The sequence below is a fragment of the Microcaecilia unicolor genome, chromosome 2, assembly GCF_901765095.1.
Source record: "Microcaecilia unicolor chromosome 2, aMicUni1.1, whole genome shotgun sequence".
Classification (NCBI taxonomy): Eukaryota; Metazoa; Chordata; class Amphibia; order Gymnophiona; family Siphonopidae; genus Microcaecilia; species Microcaecilia unicolor.
Window position 1 is genome coordinate 639,536,711 of NC_044032.1, and position 22,028 is coordinate 639,558,738.

General features: G+C 46.5%; 1 protein-coding gene across 2 annotated transcripts in view; it reads right to left on the reverse strand.

Annotated features, from left to right (window-relative positions):
- PCDH10 (protocadherin 10) overlaps positions 1–13,301 on the reverse strand; it is a 203,919-nt gene extending 190,618 nt beyond the window's left edge. The window contains exons 1-3 of one of the 2 annotated variants that reach the window (XM_030191733.1): positions 10,010–13,301; positions 7,224–7,282; positions 6,515–6,621 (exon numbers count right to left, since the gene is read on the reverse strand). In XM_030191733.1, coding sequence (XP_030047593.1) covers positions 6,515–6,621; positions 7,224–7,282; positions 10,010–12,661 — 2,818 coding nt within the window. In that variant the 5' untranslated portion in view covers positions 12,662–13,301. The remainder of the gene's footprint in view (positions 1–6,514; positions 6,622–7,223; positions 7,283–10,009) is intronic. The other variant, XR_003940742.1, reaches the window with a different exon arrangement.
- Between the last annotated feature and the right edge of the window lie 8,727 nt (positions 13,302–22,028).

Consider the following 22,028-nt stretch of genomic DNA (forward strand, 5'->3'; position numbering starts at 1 on the left):
ATGTTGCTACTATTGGAGATTCTACATGGAATGTTGCTATTCCAACATTCCATGTAGAAGTCGGCTCTTGCAGATCACCAATGTGGCCTGCGCAGGCTTCTGTTTCTGTGAGTCTGACGTCCTGCGCGGCCACATTGGTGATCTGCAAGGGCTGACTTCTACATGGAATGTTGCTAGTGGAATAGCAACATTCCATGTAGAATCTCAAATAGTAGCAATAGTGGAGGAGTGGCCTAGTGGTTAGGGTGGTGGACTTTGGTCCTGGGGAACTGAGGAACTGAGTTTGATTCCCACTTCAGGCACAGGCAGCTCCTTGTGACTCTGGGCAAGTCACTTAACCCTCCATTGCCACATGGAGATTCTACATGGAATGTTGCTACTATTGGAGATTCTACATGGAATGTTGCTATTCCACTAGCAACATTCCATGTAGAAGGTTGCGCAGGCTTCTGTTTCTGTAAGTCTGACGTCCTGCACGTACCTTCAGAACGTCAGACTCACAGAAGCAGAAGCCTGCGCGGCCACATTGGTGATCTGCAAGAGCCGACTTCTACATGGAATGTTGGAATAGCAACATTCCATGTAGAATCTCCAATAGTATCTATTTTATTTTTGTTACATTTGTACCCTGCGCTTTCCCACTCATGGCAGGCTCAATGCGCGGCCACATTGGTGATCTGCAAGGGAATAGCAACATTCCATGTAGAATCTCAAATAGTAGCAACAGTGGAGGAGTGGCCTAGTGGTTAGGGTGGTGGACTCTGGTCCTGAGGAACTGAGTTTGATTCCTGGCACAGGCAGCTCTTTGTGACTCTGGGCAAGTCACGTAACCCTCCATGGCCCCATGTAAGCCGCATTGAGCCTGCCATGAGTGGGAAAGCGCAGGGTACAAATGTAAGAAAAAAAAAATTCTATTCAGCAAACAGTAAGAGCACAAACGAGATGAGAGTAACTTTACTAGTGTCTGATATCAAATACTTTTTTTATAAAAACAAAAAAAATAAGACAGCCAATGAGGCTCGTTTATTAAAGTGTGGTACAGTATGCAGTCATCGTGCATTTGTGTTAGTTGCAAACATTAAAGTGTAGTAACTGCAAAGTCTGTGTGGTAACTGTTTGGGGTTAGGGGTGTGGCCGGCATCTGCCCCCTGCAGTTGACATAGCATTTCCATACGGAAGTGTGTTGCCAATACAGCCACACTGCTCCTCCCCAACCTCACAGACCCTTACCAAGGAGTTCCCTAGCGGTACCACCACAAAGAATTCTGCTAGATGCCACTGGCACCTTTTTTAAGCCAGGCCACCAACAGGTGGGCCTAAGGATCATTACTGATGCTGGCTACACACCATGAAAACTACTGGTAAGGTGGGGAGGGGGAGGGGTGGGGGAGGTAGGTTCAATGCTGTGTCATTGCCACAGTAACTGCATCAGAGTGCGAAGGCACTTACCCAGTGCCGTAGCGAGGGTGCCTGACACCCTGGGCGGGTCGCCACTGCGCACCCCCCCCCCGGGTGCAGCACGGCGCACCCCCCCTCCGGAGCGCACCCCCCCCGAAATGTACCCTTACCTTGCAGCGGGGGGCAGGCGGGAGTGCCGATCCGCCCCCAGTGCACGTCACTGGGAGCTGCGTCGGCTCTGCTGCTTCCCTGCTTTTTCTGCCCCAGAACAGGAAGTAACCTGTTCCGGGGCAGAAAGAGCAGGGAACCAGTGAGCCGACACCCCCCTCCCCCAGTGGCGTGCACCCGGGGCGGACCGCCCCACCCCCCCTTCCTACGCCACTGCACTTACCATCTTCTCTTGAAGAGACTAAATGTGCCTTCAATATCTGCAGATGCGACAGTGCATGGCAAATCACTGTGCACTAACTGCTGGCCATGCTTATAACCTGCCCCTTTTCCACAGCAAGCAGATACCATGCACTTTAACACATGGTAGCTGTTGCCACTTCAGACATACCGCTCCACATGGTAACTGCTTACCACGTTTTACTAAACAGCAGATGTCAATGGATACAGCGTTCTGTATCTGTGCAGAAAGCAACTTTTACATTCCACACACTATAATTATTTGAAATTGCACCAAACCTTTTATATTTGATAATGCTGTACTGTTTCATCTGATGTTATAGATTGCTTTTTTCTTTTTTTTAAATTTAGAACTTACAAAATGACAACACGCGTTATTAGCAAGCTCTCAGTCTGAAAAGCAGACATTTAGTTAAAAGGCGAACTGAATCGTTTTAACGTACAAACCTGAAAATAAAATTACGATCAGTAAGCTACCGAGGAACACAGAGGAGAACAGCAGCTAAGGTTAAGGAATCAGGTTGGAAAAGGCATGCAAGAAAAACAACTGGGTCACAGCCCCCTCGACCCCCCACCCCATGCCGGCAAAAACCGCCTCCCTCCGCGGCACCGCTGTTGTGGACTACCTGTGCTGACGGGGGACCCAAACCCCCGACAGCCGAAGTGCTGTTGTGCCCTTCACGTTGTTCGTCTTCTCTGGAGGTTCCTCTGCGTGCGTCTGACGTCAGACGCACGCAGAGAAACTTGCAGAGAAGATGAACAACGCGAAGGGCACAACAGCACTTCGGCTGTCGGGGGTTTGGGTCCCCCGTCAGCACAGGCAGTCCACAACGGCGGCGGGGGCCGGTTTTCGGCAGGCTGGGGGGGTCGAGGGGGCCGTAGCGTGGGGGGGTGACAGATGATTCCAAGGCTGCGCGTGTTTCCCTACTCCTCCCCTTGCCTTGGAATCAGCTGTCCTGACATCAGTGACGTCAGTGTGTGTCTGCCTAGCAGACCACCACCTCCAGGGAGCCACGGTCCCAAGCACAGAACGTTGGAGATGAGAATTATTATATAGGAAGTCCCTTTTAATTGGCTAGAAAAATCCTCCATCAAAATTAAGTTCTTAAACTTCAGGAATGGAAGAAAGCTCAATGAAGCTTGTTTCAATTTCAGTACAGCCACCACCTGCATTCTTCCCTCCAAGAGGAACACTGTCCCAGGCAATTTATTTTATTATTTTTTTAAAGGGGGGGGGGGTCTGTAAATCCGCTTGTGTGCAATTCCCATACATCAAATGGGGATTTGGTGAAGGACAAGCAGCTGTGGGCTTAATGGAAAATAAAACTGGATTCTTTTTCATGGAGTTCTGAATTCACATTAACATTCATCACTCCAAATGTAATTTAGATCTCTGAATACTGTCAATGAAATGTAATTAATGTTCATAATTGATTTGCTGAAAAATTAGATTGTATTAAAGCCACTTCAGTGTGGGAAGGCATGCTAACGTCCCTGGAAAGAACTGCACGCCTCGTGTGTGCTTATGTGAAAGGATTAGGAAGGAGGAGGCAGGAAGATGAGAAAGTATGAAGAAGTGAAAGCAGGGCAACAGAAGTACTATTAAATACTAGTCCCACGCAAGACACCAACTTTCTCCAAACTATGCACTTCGTTCAACAGGATTGGCTGCAAACGTTCACTGCCGGTACCCATTAGGAATCCCCGAAAACCACATGAACACAGCACTGTCTGAAGGAAGGAACGCAACCACAAATATTCAGAAATGCACATGATTAGAGATGCGTTTTACATCACAAATTAGTTATCCTCCTTAGAGAACAGCAAAGCACAGGAAGTTTGTTTTGTAATAGTTTAAGGAACCTTGAACGACCGTTCCTTGTTGTAAAGGACATTTAGGCTTTGCATTTTGTCAGAGGAGGTGGAGAAAGGATTTTTCATATAAGGAGAGAGAGAGCTGTATTACTTTCCAATAGAATGTCAAATTAGCACTTTATTACCGAGTCATTTCAGACTTTAAATTCACCAACTTCTTCAGAAGAGCAGAACGTAAAGAGTGAGCAAGTGCACCATCAGCATGCCAAAAATAAATGTTTAAAACAAAAGCTGAGCAGTCAAGTAGACAGGATACTTTAACAAAGCCAGCAAAGATGCAAGCTTTTTTGAATTACCAAGAATACTTGCTCTGGCAATGCCCATTCTATACTGGGATTTTAAAACATTTAACTGGCCTAGGGCCCTGTTTACTAAGGTGCGCTAGCATTTTTAGCTAAAAATGAGTACTCGCTAACCGTGTAGACGCCCACAGGAATATTATGGGTGTCTACATGGTTAGAACACGCTAAAAATGCTAACGCGCATCCAGCATGGCTTAGTAAACAGGGCCTCTAATGAAAACAGAACCAATGGCTTAGTAAAGTGGGTTTATATATCAATTTACTTTACAAAAGCTTGGATTAACTTGTGGGCCGTTGGTTTTGGAGGTAGACTAATGAGAGCATTACCAATGAATTTCAACCTAATTCTAAAAAAAAAAAATGTATGTCTGATAAATAGCATAAGCAAATGAACAGTTTGGTAGTTCTGAGAGAGGAGAAAGATGATTCAGTCTACAGGAACAGAGGCAACCTACAGTATTCCTCTATACACCACGAAACTGCAGTGCATTAAAGAGGGGACAAAAAATCCTTTGCACTTTAGCACTCACAGGTACATCTCATAAATCTAGCTGATAATGTCTTTCTAGATTATATTTTTTCCCCACTTGCAGCCTCCGAGGTTCAGAGGCTGACCATGCATTCCAGATTACTGGATTCAGAGATACTGAGAATATTTTCTTTTACAGAATAAACCCATTTCCCAGACAGCAAGCCTTCCCTCAAAACACTCTGCGTATTAAATCATCCATCATAATTGGAAATAAACCACCGCCAAGAAAAACATGTAATCAATTAGTTCATCAATGGAAAGCTTCATGAAACCTAACAGCCAGAGAGACCGAAGGTGAGGAAGTGTGAAGTGATAACGCAATCCTCCTCCTTAACACACACAAAAGGAATGACATATCAGTACAAGATGAGAGGGGGGACGATTTTGCAGGTTACAGTAAGCAAGAGCTCAAAAGATCCCGTCCTTACATTGGGAGCACATGAAAACATTCAATCATTCCTCAACCGCACTGCTGCCCACTTTAACCTGCACAGCACATCAATGCTATACAATCTACAAATGCACATTAAGGAAGAAAGCAGAAACATGTCATGATAGTATTATTCATCGTTTCCCAAGCTCTGCATCATCTATGCATTTCAGTTGCTGGACTTACATGCGAATCACTTATCCTTACATCACTACAGCAAAAACTCAGCAGCTCCTGCAGATTCATTGTGACAATTTATTATGCCTATGGTCTAATCTGATTGCACTTCTAGGGGAATATTTTACAGAAAAACGTGTTTAAAATAAAAAAAAAAAGAAGCTTCTTCTAGCTCCTTCGGCAAATATACAACAGGTAATGCAAAAGAACAGGCTGAACAAAACCTATATGCACGGTTTACGAAGGCAACAATGAACCAGCCCTATATGCTGCCCAAACTGAAAGGATCTCTGTTCAAATGCAGACTTCCAGCACATCCCAGACATAAAAGAGATGCTCTATTCATGGTACCATGAAGTCCCACAAGGACCTCCAGGGACTCTTGGCTCTTCTGAACTCTCATTAGGTCTGCATATTAATGACCTCAAGAATAGGCGTTTCTATTCAGTGAGTTTTTTTTTTTCCCCTGCACAAGGGCGCACAATACAGCAGAAAAAAAACAGACAAGCAAGAGCCTGGAGCCTGCGTGATCCCGAACAAGACCACATGGACTGCCTCAACCCCTTCCAACGCCAACTAACAGACTGACAAGGAGGATGAAGGACTCCGACATCTGTAGATTTCTGTAGAAAGTGCTTTCCGTTATCAAGACTTCTCAAACGTCGTATTTAACACTAAATCACTCAAACATCACTTTAATGCAGGCCCTGTATATGCATATTAAACGATGATCCACCCTGTTGTGCTAAGGTCATACTCCATAAAATACGTCTATGCATATTTCCGAAAACAATTGCCATTAAGTCATTTCTCACCTTGGGGTTTTTGTGTTTATGACTGATCTATTATTATTATTATTATTATTATAAGGGTAGAACACAAATTTTTATTTCCTGTATCTGATGTGTTTATATATGACCAAATCTACGCAATTTCTTCTCATAAGAAGTTCATAGATAAATGAATGTCTTGCAAAAATAACTGGTAAGTTAATGAAAAACACTCCATGAATCATTAATACTTAAAACTGGGGGGGGGGGGGGGGGGGGGGGGGGAGACCAATATAAAAATTTCACACTATTCTTACTTACACTATAAAAGGTTTTCCATACAACTGCAAAAGCTTGTACTAGTGATGAAAAATTGATTATCAGCTACCAATAAAGTACAAACTTCTAAAACCAAACACACACATAGATCCTTCTTCATACCTAATCACATTTTAACACCTTCTAAGCAGTTTGTAACCACCCATGTATCATGAACGAGCATGTAGCAAGTTAGCATCCAGAGTACAGAAATTACGATGTGCCTTGGAAATGCTAATACCTATCCCTCTCTTGTATAATTGCTGAAAGAGTTAGCCTTCGGAGCTCCTTTTATCAGGCTTACCAGAGGATTGACCTCGATTAGTGGCGTCGTGATCACTGTCTCCTTGCTCGCTGTCTCCATGACCACTGTCCTTAGAGCTTACTATGTCTGCTTCCTGGAATGCAGAACTAGAAACAATCAAAATAAAATCTGAATATTAGAATGAACCTTAGGAAAAAAAAAAAAAAATCCCCAAACTTCATGAAACATTCTCCTGCCATCACATGGCCACTGAGGGTTTTGCATCCGTAGAAATTCTGTTTTGCTGCAGAGGGTTTTCCCTCAACACAAGTAAATGCAGCTTATATTTCCAGACATTAATAAACCAGATGAAAACACCACCACTCATTATCATCTGCTTTTCTGGCATGTGTTATAATTATGTTATATCTGGTTACATGAAAAAAGAACATATGCTTACATCAAGAGATGGCAAACGTGAACAATTAAAGGGTACATGTAAGCATTTGACAGGTTAAAGATCATTGTACTGTATGTATTTGTACACATAATCTAAATAGAACTGAGATATGCACCTGTCACACAAGATATGACTAACACCATACATTTAATATTCTCTTTGAAAAAATCAGGGGCTTTGAAACACCGCCTCAGCTTAATGTTTCACACTGACAGAAAGCCTCTCTGGCTGCTGAGAGTTATATTTCATGGATCCGGACTGTGCCACGGATGAATTCTCAAAATATGTTTCTCAGAGAAGTGTCCATACCTGTTTACCCGTCGTGGTCTGTCAACTAGGTAACTGAGCTCTGCCCGCTGATGTTTATTCTAGAATAAAGGAGACATAATTGGACTTCAGATATTATCACACCCAAATCCTCAGCACAATGTAATAAGCTGAAGTTCAAGGTGTCTGCAGAGATATTAAGGACATGTAATTCTCATTTAGCTGAAAGACTGGTGTCACTTGTTAAACCTGAGAAACTAGAAGCAAAGGAAGAAAGGATGGAAAACAAGGTGCCAGCTTCACAAATGAAACCAGAAAAATAAACAGCTTCCCGTAATGAGCCCAATTTCCAAGGATTTACACTTTTAGTAATAAGTAAAATGAAGCCCCAACACAGGCCAAAACTTAAAAAGATCCATTTTAGAAACCTTTGAGTAAAATAATAAAAACCAGCCAATAACTCATTCTAGTTGGAGGGAGGGAGAGTTTATGCCTTTCCTACAAGATTACAAAAAAAAAAAAAAAAAAAATTACATTACATTTGTAAGCCTTCAATTAATTGTACTGATTTAGTGGAAAGAAAAATCTGAAAAACTGAAGGAGGCTCCTTACTGCACAAATGTCTAACAGGAAACAGAGCAAGCAAAAATGCAGCAAATGACAGGAGGAATCTAATGTACAAGTCTGAAATGTGTTTGTGGTTGGTTTGATTTCAGTATAAATGGACTCTCCGGATACAGTCAATAAAAGGCCTGGCACGCTATCAATTAACTTTCCTGCTAGTGTAGCAGACTTCAGAACTCACTGCCCCCCCCCCCAAAAAAAATATCTAAATCCTCAGTATAAGAGTGGGGGGGGGGGGGGTTGGTTTACAAAAATACCTTATCTTTCAGCGATTTTGCTTTTGCGTTACAGCCTAGATGTCTTGCTTTTAAAGTCATTGAATTTACTGTCTGCATAAATTTATCAAGGATCAAGAAAAAAGGAAATACATCTCAGAAATGGTTAAAACAAGCAGCTAATGGTAAACACCTCTGTTACTGGATACAGCTTTGTACTGTGCCAGACAAGCTTCATTCAAATTCACATGATGTGGGCACTGGCTGCAACAAGCTTGGGTGGGGGTGGGGGTGGGGAGGGGATAAATCCAGTGCAGAACTGCTACTCTCATAGACCAATCCTGAAATGACCTTAGTCCGTAAAAACTGCAAATGCAAACCGAAACAAGGTTTTACCTCCAAGCTGCTATATAAATGATATAAAAATGGTTTTTTAAAAAATGATTTAAAAAAAAATGCAAAGGAACACCGAAATTCCTTCAAAGGAAAAGCCTAAAAGTGACAAGGAACTGCAGCGCTGGGTCGGTGAAATTAACTGTACAGAAAAGGCAGCAATGGAATGGAGTCCGAGCACGGGGCAGAAAAAGCATAGGAAAGAAGGATTAATACGTAATGGTAAATCAGGGCTAACAGGGTTTATTATAAAAGGACATTTTAAAACTCCAAAGTTCTTCTGAATGAAAAATACAAAAAAAAAAAAAAAAAAACATACAAAAATATGTAAAGGAAACATTTTAGGTATAAAAGGAATCAAGTTATTTACCATGAAAGTGATGGTGATGATCAAGAGACTGTTCTGTCTTGGGGGGGGGTGGGGGGGGGGGGGAGGGGGGGACAGGCTACTTATGAACATACAGAAATGTATTCCAGAGATCAAATTCTTATGATAGTAACATAGTAAATGACGGCAGATAAAGACCTATACGGTCCATCCAGTCTGCCCATAAAACCAAGGAAAGTGCTACAGAAAACGTTCAGCTACCAATCATAAATGTTCATTTGTGAATGGACAGAGGACATGTTAGGGAGATAATAACACATTCCCCCCAAAAATATGAAACCATTTAATGACCCAAAAGGAGCAGGAAGGGGGTTGGAGCAGCTTCAAGACTAGAGAGGGTAGTTAGTAGCTGTGCTATATTCCATTCTTAGCACAGAGTATTAATAAACTACCAAGTCCTAGAGAAAACGGAATTCTTTGCATTTCTAGATCCCTTTTTTTCAAGCCATACCTGAAAGAATGCTGGTTCACAGTCTTATCTGATTTATTTTAAGGCAAGCATAAAGATGCTGCACATCAGAAACTACTCATAAGCCAAGATTAGATGAGCAGAGTTTTCACAGTTTACTGACTTGTCTTCAAGACAGAAGACACTTGCCATAGCAAAGTGTTTGCTTATCATTAACCACAGATACCTTCAAAATATGATGGAAACAAGAAAAACAAAATAAAGATTATGCGATCAGAATTTTAAGGACCTTAATCTTCCTGATGAAGATGGGCTGGCATGGAAGAACATTGCACAAAAAAAAGGTGGCTTGTTGGATATTATAGCTATGAAGCTCTGACCCTTGGGTTGAGGGACGAGAAGCAGGATGGTAAGGCTAGATTGCATTTTTGTGACTACAGTTAACCACCGCCTGACCCTTTGGAGTCAGGGTTGTCCAACCTCGGTCCTCGAGAGGGCCACAATCCAGTTGGGCTTTCAGGATTTCCCCAACGAATATGCATTAAGATTTGCATGGACTGCCTCCAGTGTATGCAAACAGGTCTCACGCATATTCGTTGGGGAAATCCTGAAAACCCGACATGGCAAGGGCTGAGGTTGGACACCCCCTGCTTTAGATGAAAATGTGGAGGGGAGGAGAGAAGAGAACAACAGAAAACATTTTCAGTGAGATCACGGCACTAAGAACCCCCTGAACCTCTTGGATGGTGGTAGAAAACGAGGGAAGATGGAAAGGGGAGACAAGACAGATGTTCCTTACCTCTCCAGAGAGAATGCTGCCATTGGAGATGATGTCAGGCTGCTGGTCAGCGTACCCTGTCACAACTGCTCCGCAGGGGCTGTGCTCGGCGTCAGTGCTGCGAGCCGGGCTGCAGGGCTTGAGGAACATCAGATCCGTTTTAGCAGATTCAGGCGTCAAGCACACCTGGTAGCAGTAATTCTGGTTGTGATGGTGGGAATTGGAGGCAGGGCCAGATCCACAGGAAGGTTCCTCTCCGGGGAGTGGGGCCCCAGGTGGGCAGGGGCCGCTACTTCCTCCTCCACTCTGCACCAGCATGATGTCAGATTTGCTAAGCTTCTTCTTGCGTGCCCGAGCTTGGCGGGGACAGCAGCTGCCGCAAGGGCAACAGAGGCAGCAGTCGCCAGCCAGGCAGCTATAAATGTTCAGCTTTTTCTCCTTCTGGCAGCGCACAGCCAGCACGATCATAGCAAGCAGGAAGACAAAGGAGACAGAGCCCAGGGCGATGATAAGGATAAGAGTGAGGTCCAGTGCTGCATCCCCTGCGCGGCTGGGCCGCTGTTCAGCTGCAGAGCCCCCAACACCAGTGCCTCCAACACCTCCGCTTCCTCCTCCAGCTCCCTGCCGTTCCCCCACAGTGCCCTCTACAACCTGTACTTGCAGCGTGGCACTAGAGGAGAGCGGTGGCTGCCCGTTGTCACGCACCTCTACCAACAGCTCATAGGACCTTTGCCGCTGCTGCTGCTGCCGCATGTCCCCGCGCTTCTCAGGCACACGCCGTGCTGTTCGTAATTCTCCTGAGCGCCAGTCCAGGCGGAAAAGACCACCCTCATTTCCGTGCGCCAGGCGGTAAGTCAGCCGAGCATTGTCCCCAGAGTCAGCGTCCACCGCCGCCACACGTGTCACTAAGTAGCCCGGCTCAGCGGCGCGTGGCAGCGGCTGGCGAACAATGGTACCGTTACGGCCCTGTGGTGGTGAGACGATAGCAGGTGCGTTGTCATTCTGGTCCACTACCAGCACACGGACAGTGGCGTTTCCAGCCTGCGGTGGGGTGCCCGCGTCTCGTGCCTCCACAGCGAAAGCAAAGTCCTTGAGCTGCTCATAGTCAAACGAGCGCAGCGCGTAGAGGTAGCCATTTTCCGCATTGATGGACACATAGGTGAAGACAGACATACCCTGGATGTCGCACTCCAATATGGAGTATGTCAATGCTGCGTTGGAGCCCGTGTCCGCATCAGCTGCGCTCACAGCATAGATGTAGGCACCTGGCACATTGTTTTCCGTTACATAGACGTCGTAGGCTGGCTGCGAGAACCGAGGTGAGTTGTCATTGACGTCAGCCACGTGCACCTGGATAGCCCGCGTGGCACTGAGCGGCGGTGAGCCCCCATCGCGCGCCACCACCGTCAGCGAGTAGGTGTCGTGCGCCTCACGGTCCAGCGCCCCATCCGTCACCAGAGTGTAATAGTTCTTAAAGGAGGGCTTGAGGCGGAAGGGCAGGTCGGGCGCGCCAAGCAGCTCGCACTCCACGCGCCCGTTCTCGTCCGAGTCGCGGTCGGCCACGCTGAACAGGGCCACGACGGTGCCAGGCGGCGCAGCCTCACTGACTTCTTCTGTGACGGTACTGAAGGTGATCTCAGGAGCATTGTCGTTGGTGTCGAGCAACTGCACCAGGACTTTGCAGTGCGCCGGCACGGCGTTGGGGCCCAGGTCCTTGGCCTGCACGTACACCTGGTGCACAGCACTCTCTTCGAAGTCCAGGCGGCCAGCCACCTCCAGCCGCCCCGTGCGCGGCTCCAGGCGGAAGAGCTCACGCACCCGCGGCGCCAGGTGGCTGCCGAAGGAGTAGGCCACTTCCCCGCTCGGGCCCTCGTCTGGGTCAGTGGCATTGAGCTGCAGCACTAGCGTGCCAGGCGGCGCAGTCTCTGGCAGGGCAACGCTATAGACGGGCTGCGCGAAGGCGGGCGCATTGTCGTTGGAGTCCAGCACGCGCACGGAGAGCAAGGCCGTGCCGGTGCGCGGGGGCTGGCCGCCGTCCACCGCCGTCAGCACGTAGCGGTGCAGCGCCTGGCGCTCGCGGTCAAGGGGCCGTTGGAGGACGAGCTCAGCCACGCGGGCCACGCCTCCTTCATCGCCACCCCCCTCGCTCGCGCCGCCCTGCGTCTGCACGTCCAGCGCGAAGTAGTCATTGGGAGTCAGCTCGTAGGTGCGCAGCGCATTGGCGCCCACGTCCGGGTCCGAGGCACTCTCGAGCGGGAAGCGCGTGCCTGGTGTGGCGCTCTCCGAGATCTCCACGGCCACGTCGGCATGCGGGAAGCTGGGCGGGTTGTCATTCACGTCCAGCAGCTCGACCTCGACGCGGAAGAGCTCGAGCGGGTTCTCCAGCAGCACCTCCACGTGCAGCAGGCAGGAGGCGAGCTGGCGGCAGATCTGCTCGCGGTCCATGCGCTCGGCCACCAGCAGCAGCCCGTTCTCGGCGTTCAGCTGCAGGTAGGGTGAGCCGGGCGCCGGGCGGAAGCGCCGCTCGGAAAGTTTGGTCAGGTCCAAGCCCAGCTCCTCGGCGATGTTCGCCACCACCGTGCCCGGCTCTTGCTCCTCGGGCACCTTGTACTGCAGCTGCGAGAAGACCCCACACGCCAGGCGGGTGCAGACCAGTAGAAAGAGGACCAGCATTTTTCCCCAAAAAAAAAAAAAAGAAAAAAGGCAATCTATTTGAAATGTTGAATTGTAAAAAGTGCACTTAAATCCTCCTTATTGGTGCCTAAGGTCCAGGCTTTACCTGATGCACACACGGGCGGATAAAGGATGCAGGAGCAGGCAATCCCCTTGTCATCTCTGCAATTTTTGCCATCACCGCAGAACATACAAACCATTTATAGTTAAAGAAGATTTGCTTTTTTTTTTTTCTTTCCCAACGAGAAAATATTCCTCTAGTTCCGATGCTCCACGAATTGTAAATCAAACAGCAGCAGGGAATAAAAAAAGAAAAAGAAAAAAAAAAATCCCCAGGAATTTCAGGAAGGCTGTCAAGAGACGGTCCCCGGGTCCGCTTCCATATCGGGGCAGGTGCTGAAATGGCTGGCTCTGCCTTGTCCGCTAGTCCCTTGTAGCCATCACCGGTGGATTCAGATGCATTTGCTTGCAAAACTTCAGTTTTTCTCTATAGGTTTCCCCCGAATGATTTGTTTTTTTTTTTCCTTTTTAATGCATGATCAGTTCTCATTCCTTTGCAGTCAGCAGCGTGCAGTCTGCATCCTTCAGCATTCCTCTCTCTCTTAGGAATAGCAATATTTTCTTACTTGATATATATATATTTTTGCAAGGGGTGTATAAAAGGTAAAGGATGCTCTTCCCATTCTACCGCTGACACTTTCTGAGCGCCGAGCGTTCTGCTCCGGTGTTTTTGTGCATCGCCCTTCTTTCGCCAACCAATAGGACGCCGGCCCCGCCTTCCGGGGGCGGGGCGCGCCGCGCATCAGGCAAAGCCAGGACGTCACGGAAAGGGAGGAGGGCGAGCCCGGAGCCCAGCGCTGCTGCGACTGTGGCCACCGGGGAGAAGAAAGCGTCAGCCCCCAGGGCGATCGCGGGGATTTTCTCCATAACAAGCCGGCGTCACTGTGGCTGATCTTAAGGGAAATCGACGAAAGGCGTCTCTGCTGCAGAAAAAAAAAAGCTACCAGCAATTAACGTGAACTAATAATAATAATAAAGCCCCAGCTGGCTGAACTGTGCATTCTGGCAAAGAGTGAAAACAAAGTTTCAGTGTCTTTTTTGCAATCTTGCATGGGGAGGGGAAATCCCAGCATTATATAAAGCATGATCTGAAGTTCTTGTGGCGATGACTTTTAAGGGATGGACAGAAGAGGATGCGACTTCAGCCCCGGCACTTGCTTTACTTGCCTTTTAATGTCAGGTGCAAAAAAAATGTGTCTCTTTGACCTGCACCGTAAGGTAATTCACAGATCTTGAGCATCAGCAGCATCAAAGGGGAGGAGGCGAGAAGGAAAACGAGAGAGAGAGGGAGGGTGGAGAGAACATGCAAAACTGAATGAATAGGAGAGCGGAGTGGCTGTGCTCGTGCACCAGTTCTCTCTCTTTTTTTTAATTCCTGGGCTAACATGCATGAAAATGGGGGGGGGGGGGGGGGGGGGGGAGCGGTTAACACACCTCATAGTAAATGTAAAAGAATGTAAGGTGAACGCCGGCGCGTGCTGCAGCCGTGAGTCTCTTATCCGCTGTACGTGATTTCTTACACCAGTGATGGTAAACTTCATTTTCACGATTAATGACCAGCCATTTGCACTGCAGAGCTCACCAGTGACACTTTTATCAAGTATGCGTGCGCGTAAGAAAGACAGATGTATGCCCCCTCCCCGGTTAAATCGTGTAAAACCGTATATATGATTGTTTTTGTAGGATTTGTCTCCTGCTCGTTCATCATTAAAATGTTAAATTTTTTTTTTTCATTTATTTTAGCAGGTAGGCTTGAAACTGCTGGAGTATTTATTCAGTCTGGTCTTGCTGTAGCAGGTTTATACGTACTAGAGGATACGCGTTTTTCTTGCTAACCACCTACTTATGGTATTAGATTTTTTTAGGTGCGTGTTTTTTTTTAAACATGGAAAATCCCTCCTTTTGCCCATTCCAAAAAAAAAAAAAAATAGTACAGACTGCAGTCAGAATGGAAAAGCTAAAATGTTGAAAGAAAAAAAGAGCAAAAGATGGCTATTTCTTTAGCGGCTGCAGTGTAGTGAGCAAAAGCTAGGCTGGAACTGCAAGAGCCTCAATGACTTTCCCGTCACGTCCGTGCCTGGGAACGAAGCGACACTTTATAAAAGAACATGTGGATCAATAAAAAGCAGATTATGGCGTATCTGAATATTAATGCAGCGGCCGGTTTGATCGAAATATATTTTTTTCTTGTATGTACCCAGGCATCCTTGGAAGGGAAAGCTTATAACTGCTGGGGAAAAGTGTGAACAGATTCAGGTCGTACAGCCCCGTTGTATTATAATTACGATGATGAAAGAGCATGCATTGCAGTACAGATTTAAAAAATAAAAAAAAAAAGCAATAACTTTGATCAGATCAGTATGCCCAGAATAATCCAATGGAAGTAATTATAAGCACAATTGTACTTTATTACAAAAATGAACAATTCAATAACATTTATTACAAATTAAAACAAAAAAAAAAAACAAAAGCGTTTGACTTAACCTAGTGCAGAACTAGATGGCAAACTAAGATGACACACGAGCCTGGCTTTTGAGTAAGTGGAGAGAGGGGGAGGAGTCATTTGTTCCAATACCAGTAGCTCTTAAGGTCAAAATAAAACAACAACCGTAATAAATTTCTGTTTCAAAGCATTGGGGAGGGGGTCACGGCAGTCCCGTGGCCCCCTCTCGATTTGTGATAGATGCGGTGGGGGGAGGGTAATAGTTGAAACGATCGCATAGAATTTCCCGAGAGCTGTGATTTAGGGGCTGAGGCCGCTTGCAATTGTTGGTAACAAGCGCCCTCTAGCGTTCGAAGAGGTGGGTTGGCCCCCAACCCTACTTTCTTGGGAAGCTTTTTATTTATTTATTTATATATAATTTCATTTTCCACGACGTTGGTTTTCCTGCTGTCTGCTTCCAGGATTTCCTGAATGAATCCCAACCGATGATGAAACCCATCCCCCCCCCCCCCCCCCCCCCCCCGTAAGCCGGTTCATTTATTTCCTACCGACTGCCGCATTTTACGTTTAGCACCTGCTTGTGCATTTCGAACTGCTGACCGTAGCATAACGAGCGATGCTGGGAAGCAGCGCTGCTTTCCAGTAAGCGACAGCCGGGCGTTGAGCTAAAAGCTGGGATGCGTGCGCAGTTTATTTCTCTCTGAAAGGCGCTCGATTTAGACTTTCGATTAGGCTCTGCTCTGCAAATGATACAATAGAGGGTTTTCTTCCTGCATCAGGCTCCATTTCTTTCTTTTTTTTCCTGTGCGTTCCGTGGCGAGACGATTATAGACTTGCATTTGCTGGTGTCGCTGTAATGCAACGACGGCTGCTTTCAAATGCCCCCTGGCTGGAAGCAGCAGAGTGTGGCTGCTTTCCCGGAGCTGTAATTACAAGACGAAGACAGCGTCTGAAGAGCAGGGGAGGGAGGTTGGAGGCTGTGCTAGACGGATCGTCCCCGGCAGCCACAGCACCACAGGAAGCTCAGACTACGAGCGACTCCTTCAGTTTGCCATTGAACCTTCGCCTGCCTTTACCTCTGGGTGGGCTTCAGATACCCCCTCCCCCCCCCCAAAAAAACCCTGATATATTATTTTCCCTTGGAATACGTGATTGGAATTATACACGTTTTCTAGTCTAGTCTATTATATTCGTATCAGTCTATATGACAGAGTGAATATAAGGTCTGTTTTAGGTGGAATATTATTTGCATCTCAAGTGCATGTTGCATTTCATCGGCTGAATAAGCGGCAGTTCCTTCCTTGTTTCCCTTTTGTCTCTGTTGCTTTAGCAGATGAATGAAATAAACGTTCATCTGAACACGTTTAGGGCTTGTTTGCGTTTTTTTTCTCACTTTTCATGTTTAAACATGCCAGCTTTGATTTTTCTGGTACAGGGGGCAGCGGGGAGATGACAGCTCAGGCCTTTACCACTGGTCTGACCACACGTTAAATATGTTGCGGAAAATGATTGGGTGTAATCGTCGGTATTGTTAGTGCATCCCGAATCGCCCACATTACAATGGTAGTTACTCCGTTTTCGCTAGCTGCTTGCTTCGTTGGAAAAAGGCCTTTAATGCATGCAACGGTTGGGAATTTTGTTCGTTAAAGGGTTGTTAGAGGGTCGTTAAGGTTTAGTGCATCTAGCCCTGTGTCTGATGTTGATTCCCCCCCCCCCCTTTTTTTTTTCAGCACAGCCTTACCCTGGAATGAGCCCTGATGTCGCTTAATGTTACTATTGCTCTGTCTTTTTCTGTTGTTCGTTTCCTAAACCTCCGGAAGATTTGCATTCCTTCCCCCAGCTTTCATTTTTAAAGCTGATGGACCCGCTGCCCTCCTTTCCCTTTTGGAAGGGGGTTAGGGGGGGTTGGGGAGGGGGAGTCATTTTGCTAAGTCGTGTCTAGATAAATGAGCGTTTGCAGTGGTTTTAAACATGTTTTGAAAGTGATCTGGTTTCTAAATCCGCTTATGATTGCGGCCTGCTCAGAGCTTTGAGAGGAGAGGCGATTTTTCATGTGACGGAAGACAAATATTGTCTGGCCCCTGACACTAAACAGAAGCCCCTACGTCTTGCCCCATCCTTGGCCACCTTTAAATCTAGACTGAAAGCCCACCTCTTTAACATTGCTTTTGACTCGTAACCACTAGCCTCTGCCTACCCTCCTCTCCTCCTTCCTGTACACATTAATTGATTTGATTTGCTTACTTTATTTTTGTCTATTAGATTGTAAGCTCTTTGAGCAGGGACTGTCTTTCTTCAATGTTTGTGCAGCACTGCGTACGCCTTGTAGCACTATAGAAATGCTAAATAGTAGTAGTAGTAGTAGTCTCTTGTAACCAGAGCTAATATTGTGATGTCATAATGCCTCAGTCCACCAATAAGAGCCAACCTCATCAGTGATGTCACAATGGCTTGATTGTCCTATACTTGGCTCACTTTTATTACATAGCTCTTTGAGCAGGGACTGTCTTTCTTCTATGTTTGTGCAGCGCTGCGTACGCCTTGTAGTGCTATAGAAATGCTAAATAGTAGTAGTAGTAGTAGTAGTAGCGTATTACCCCTGGCCAGGCAGCTACGAGGGCGGTGATCATCATGAAAGTCGAGGATCCCCCTAGAAAGAACCTTAATTAGGTTATTTGGTGGTTGAGAAATGCAGTTGTTAATGCAAGGGTGCCGTGCATTTAAGTTAATGCCAGCCATAAAGTGTCCTGAAATATTTGTAAACTCTTCAAGCACTCTTAAGTTTCCAAGACTCGGAATCTGGGATATTTCTATATGGACTTCGTGGTAGAAAACCTGTTTTGGGGGATTCAGAATGAAATAAACGTTTCTTTAACAGCTGAAGGGCTGTAAGAAATCCGCATCCCTGTCTTGTTAGCCTTTTATGCCAGATGATGTGCAGTTTCAGCTGTCAAAGAGGGCCAGCGTTTTTGTTAATCTCTAAACAGTGAATTAAAAGCACCTATGATCTCTAGCAGGTGCCCGCTAATGTAAAATGACAAATTGCACTTAGGTAATACAAGAAGGAGAAGCTGATTTATGGATTTTAGGAGGGTCTGAGCAAAGGAAGGCAAAATGAATTATACAGCCTAATGTGCACTATATCATTTTGTAATAATCCTCTCTCGCTCCCTTCTCTTGATACTGCACACTTCTATTCAGTAGGAATATTGATCAGTCAGAGGCCGACCAAAGCGGGCGCTGAGTCGTGCATCGTGCACGGAATCGGACATTGTTTTTTTTTTAAGGAAATGAAGACTGCTAAGTCTCTTTTGCCTGAAGAACGTCAGCCCTTCCCTGTGCACTTATCTCTTCAGCCCGTAATTACCTCTGCTGAATGAAGAGTAATCTCTTTAAACAGTTGTGCTGTGCTTGTAGTAAGACATGTAAATAAATTAGGTGGGACTTTGCACTTTCCGCTTCTCAGAACGGGGAGAAAATGAAGTGAAATGGATCTGGAGGATTGGGTTTTGTTACACCTTCCTTCCATTGCTAATATGTTGTGTGTGTGGGGGGGGGGGAGGGGGGTGTTCATTTAAATAGCGGTGCAAGATAAACACAGAGGAATCCTGTTTAGAAGGAATGGATCTACGGAATCCTAGCGGAAATTGGGTGGCGACGCCGGTAATCGGAAAGTAAAACCAGTGCCGGGCGGGCTTCTACGGTCTGCGCCCTGATCGTGGCTGAATAAATATGGCAGTGGCGTAGCCAAGGGTGGGCCGGGGTGGGCCCAGGCCCGCCCACTTTAGGTTCAGGCCCACCAAGTAGCAGCACACCTATAATGTGGCTGGCAGGGACCCCAAGCCCCACCAGCCAAAAACTCCCAACAACTGTTTGCTGCTGGTGAAAATATGCTATTTAAAAGGTATATGGGGGGAGAGTGGATGTTTGAAAGACCATATGGCATGCAGGCGAGAGAGGGAGAAACCAAGTCACTTGTAAGACAAGGCGGAGTTCTGCCCACCCACCTTGGGTCCAGGCCCACCCAAACTTGGGCGTCTGGCTATGCCCCTGAGATATGGATGGGCTGGAGTGTAAATTTTAAGGGGCTTCAACATTAGCTTCAGAACTTTTAGTACAGGAACAGTGCTGGGTGGACTTTTACGGTCTGTGCCCTGAGAAAGGCAAGGACAAATCAAACTCGGGTATACATATAAAGTATCACATTCCATGTAAAATGAGTTTATCTTGTTGGGCAGACTGGATGGACCGTCATCATTTACTATGCTACTATGTTACTCTTTGGGGTTCTACATGGAACGTTGCTACTAATTGGGATTCTGGAATCTTGTAACTCTTTAGGATTCCAGAATCTTCAAAACTTTTAGTACAAGAACAGTGCTGGGCAGACTTCTACGGTCTGTGCCCTGAGAAAGGCAAGGACAAATCAAACTTGGCTATACATATAAAGTATCACATTCCATGTAAAATGAGTTTATCTTGTTGGGCGGACTGGATGGACCGTTCAGGTCTTTTATCTGCCGTCATTTACTATGTTACTATGTTAAGATATGAGCATGCATATAAGAGCACAGGAGCATTGCTGTTTAAAGATTCCCCTCCCCCAATATTGCTCCAAATACTGATTTTTCAAAACAGAAAGTATTTTGAGGTATTTCTCATATGTCTCTGGTTATTACTTTTCAGCACTTTACATTTCAATTCTTGCAGCCTCCGCCCTGCTATTCCCATTCTCAAATTATTTAAGCAACCATCTCTCTTCAGTAATGAGGTCCATCCAGCATCATGGTCCAGGTTAATCAAGTATCAAACTCTGCTTCTCCAGATTTTAGTCATAAGCAGCGTTAACGTCTCTTCATTTGAATTATCTGAGTTTACAGAAAGAAAAAGAAACTTTGCCTTCCAGGGAATTAATAAGCAGGCTTCCTCCTGCAGAAAAGATTACCAAAAATCAATGATGTGATTAGGATTGTAAGTAAGAAATAGAAGACAGGGCCATAAAAATGCAGCACTCCCTATTAACAGGAAGACGTGTGGGCTTTACCGAAAGCCCCCTTTCTGATCATTTAGGTCGGTGAAGGACACTCTCAGAAATTAATTGCAAAGACCTGATTAAGGTTATTTGTGTAGGAGGATGCTGTCTGAAATGCTTCCCCCATGGGAGTCCTCCTAATTGTGATAGAGGGCAAACTGGGATGTACCACTCTGTTAGTCAATTTAACCTGTTTTGTTTGTTTTTTTTAGCAGGCAGTGTGGTTGAGTAAAATCGTAATAATACTCCCCCCCCCCCCCCCCAATGCTTTGAAGGTTACCAGTGATCAAAACGTGCGTCCAAGAGTTTTCAAACAATATAGGGACCGAGCTGGGAGAGAACTCTCGGAGGATGGCAGCAATTTGCACCCCCGTGTCCTTTGGAATAAAATTCAGCCTGGAAAAGTTAGAGCCTCTTAAATAAAATAAACCTTAGAGCTCTTTCTTATACTGATCTCAGGCATAGGTGCCGACTCTGTGGGTGCTTGAGCACCCCTAATATTTCACCCACTGGAAGTTTGTTCCCTCCCTCCCTCCCTCCTCCCTTTGAATTCCAGGCCCTCTCCCTCCAAATTTTAAATGTCATCTATTTTACCTCGTCGGGGTTAAGGCAGCAGCAGCGGTAAAAAGCATGCAGGCTCGGCTCAGTGCTTAGTTCAGTTTTCCCTTCTCTCTGTCTCTCAGCTCTGCTCCCGCCCTTGCGGAAACAGGAAATGAGGGCGGGACCAGAGCTGACAGAGAGAGAGAATGTAAAACTGAACTAAGCACCAAGCCGAGCCTGCATGCTTTTTACTGCTGCTGCCGCCCTAACCCCGATGAGGTAGGATAGATGGCTTTTAAAATTCGGAGGGAGGGGGCCTGGAACTCAAAGGGAGGAGGGAGGGAGGGAACGAACTTCCAGTGGGTGAAATATTGGGGGTGCTCAAGCACCTATGCCTGAGATCAGTATAAGAAAGAGCTCTTAAGGTTTATTTTATTTAAGAGGCTCTAACTTTTCCAGGCTAAATTTTATTCCAAAGGACATGGGGGAGCATTTGGCCAACTTTACTTGGCCCAATTTTTTTTCACGACCAAGCATCGAAAAGGTGCCCAAACTGACCAGATGACCACCGGAGGGAATGGGGGATGACCTCCCCTTACTCCCCCAGTGGTCACCAACCCCCTCCCACCCCCAAAAAAATTTAAAAACATTTTTTTGCCAGCCTCTGTGCCAGCCTCAAATGTCATACCCAGCTCCATCACAGCAGTATGCAGGTCCCTGGAGCAGTTTTTAGTGGGTGCAGTGCACTTCAGGCAGGCGGTCCTAGGCCCATTCCCCCCCTACCTGTTACACTTGTGGTGGTAAATGTGAGCCCACCCGAAACCCACTATACCCACTTGTAGGTGCCCCCCCTTCACCCCTTAGGGCTATGGTAGTGGTGTACAGTTGTGGGGAGTGGGTTTTGGTGGGGGCTCAGCACCAAAGGTAAAGGAGCTATGCACCTGGGATCAATTTGTGAAGTCCACTGCAGTGCCCCCTAGGGTGCCCGGTTGGTGTCCTGGCATGTCAGGGGGACCAGTGCACTACGAATGCTGGCTTCTCCCATGACCAAAGGGCTTGGATTTAGTCATTTTTGAGGCGACAGCAGGTTGGCGGCGGGAGGGGCGGTCGAGAGGATCGTCGGCAGGGGGGGGGGGTCCAGAGCCATATCTACGGGGGCCCAGACCCCCCTGGCCCCATGTAGCTATGTCACTGCTACCCTCTGCTCTTCTTTCTTCTTGCTCCTCCTGTGCATGCTGACGCTCACTGAAGAAGGCTTCGGCTGGCGGGGGTTGGGGACCCCTGCCAACAAA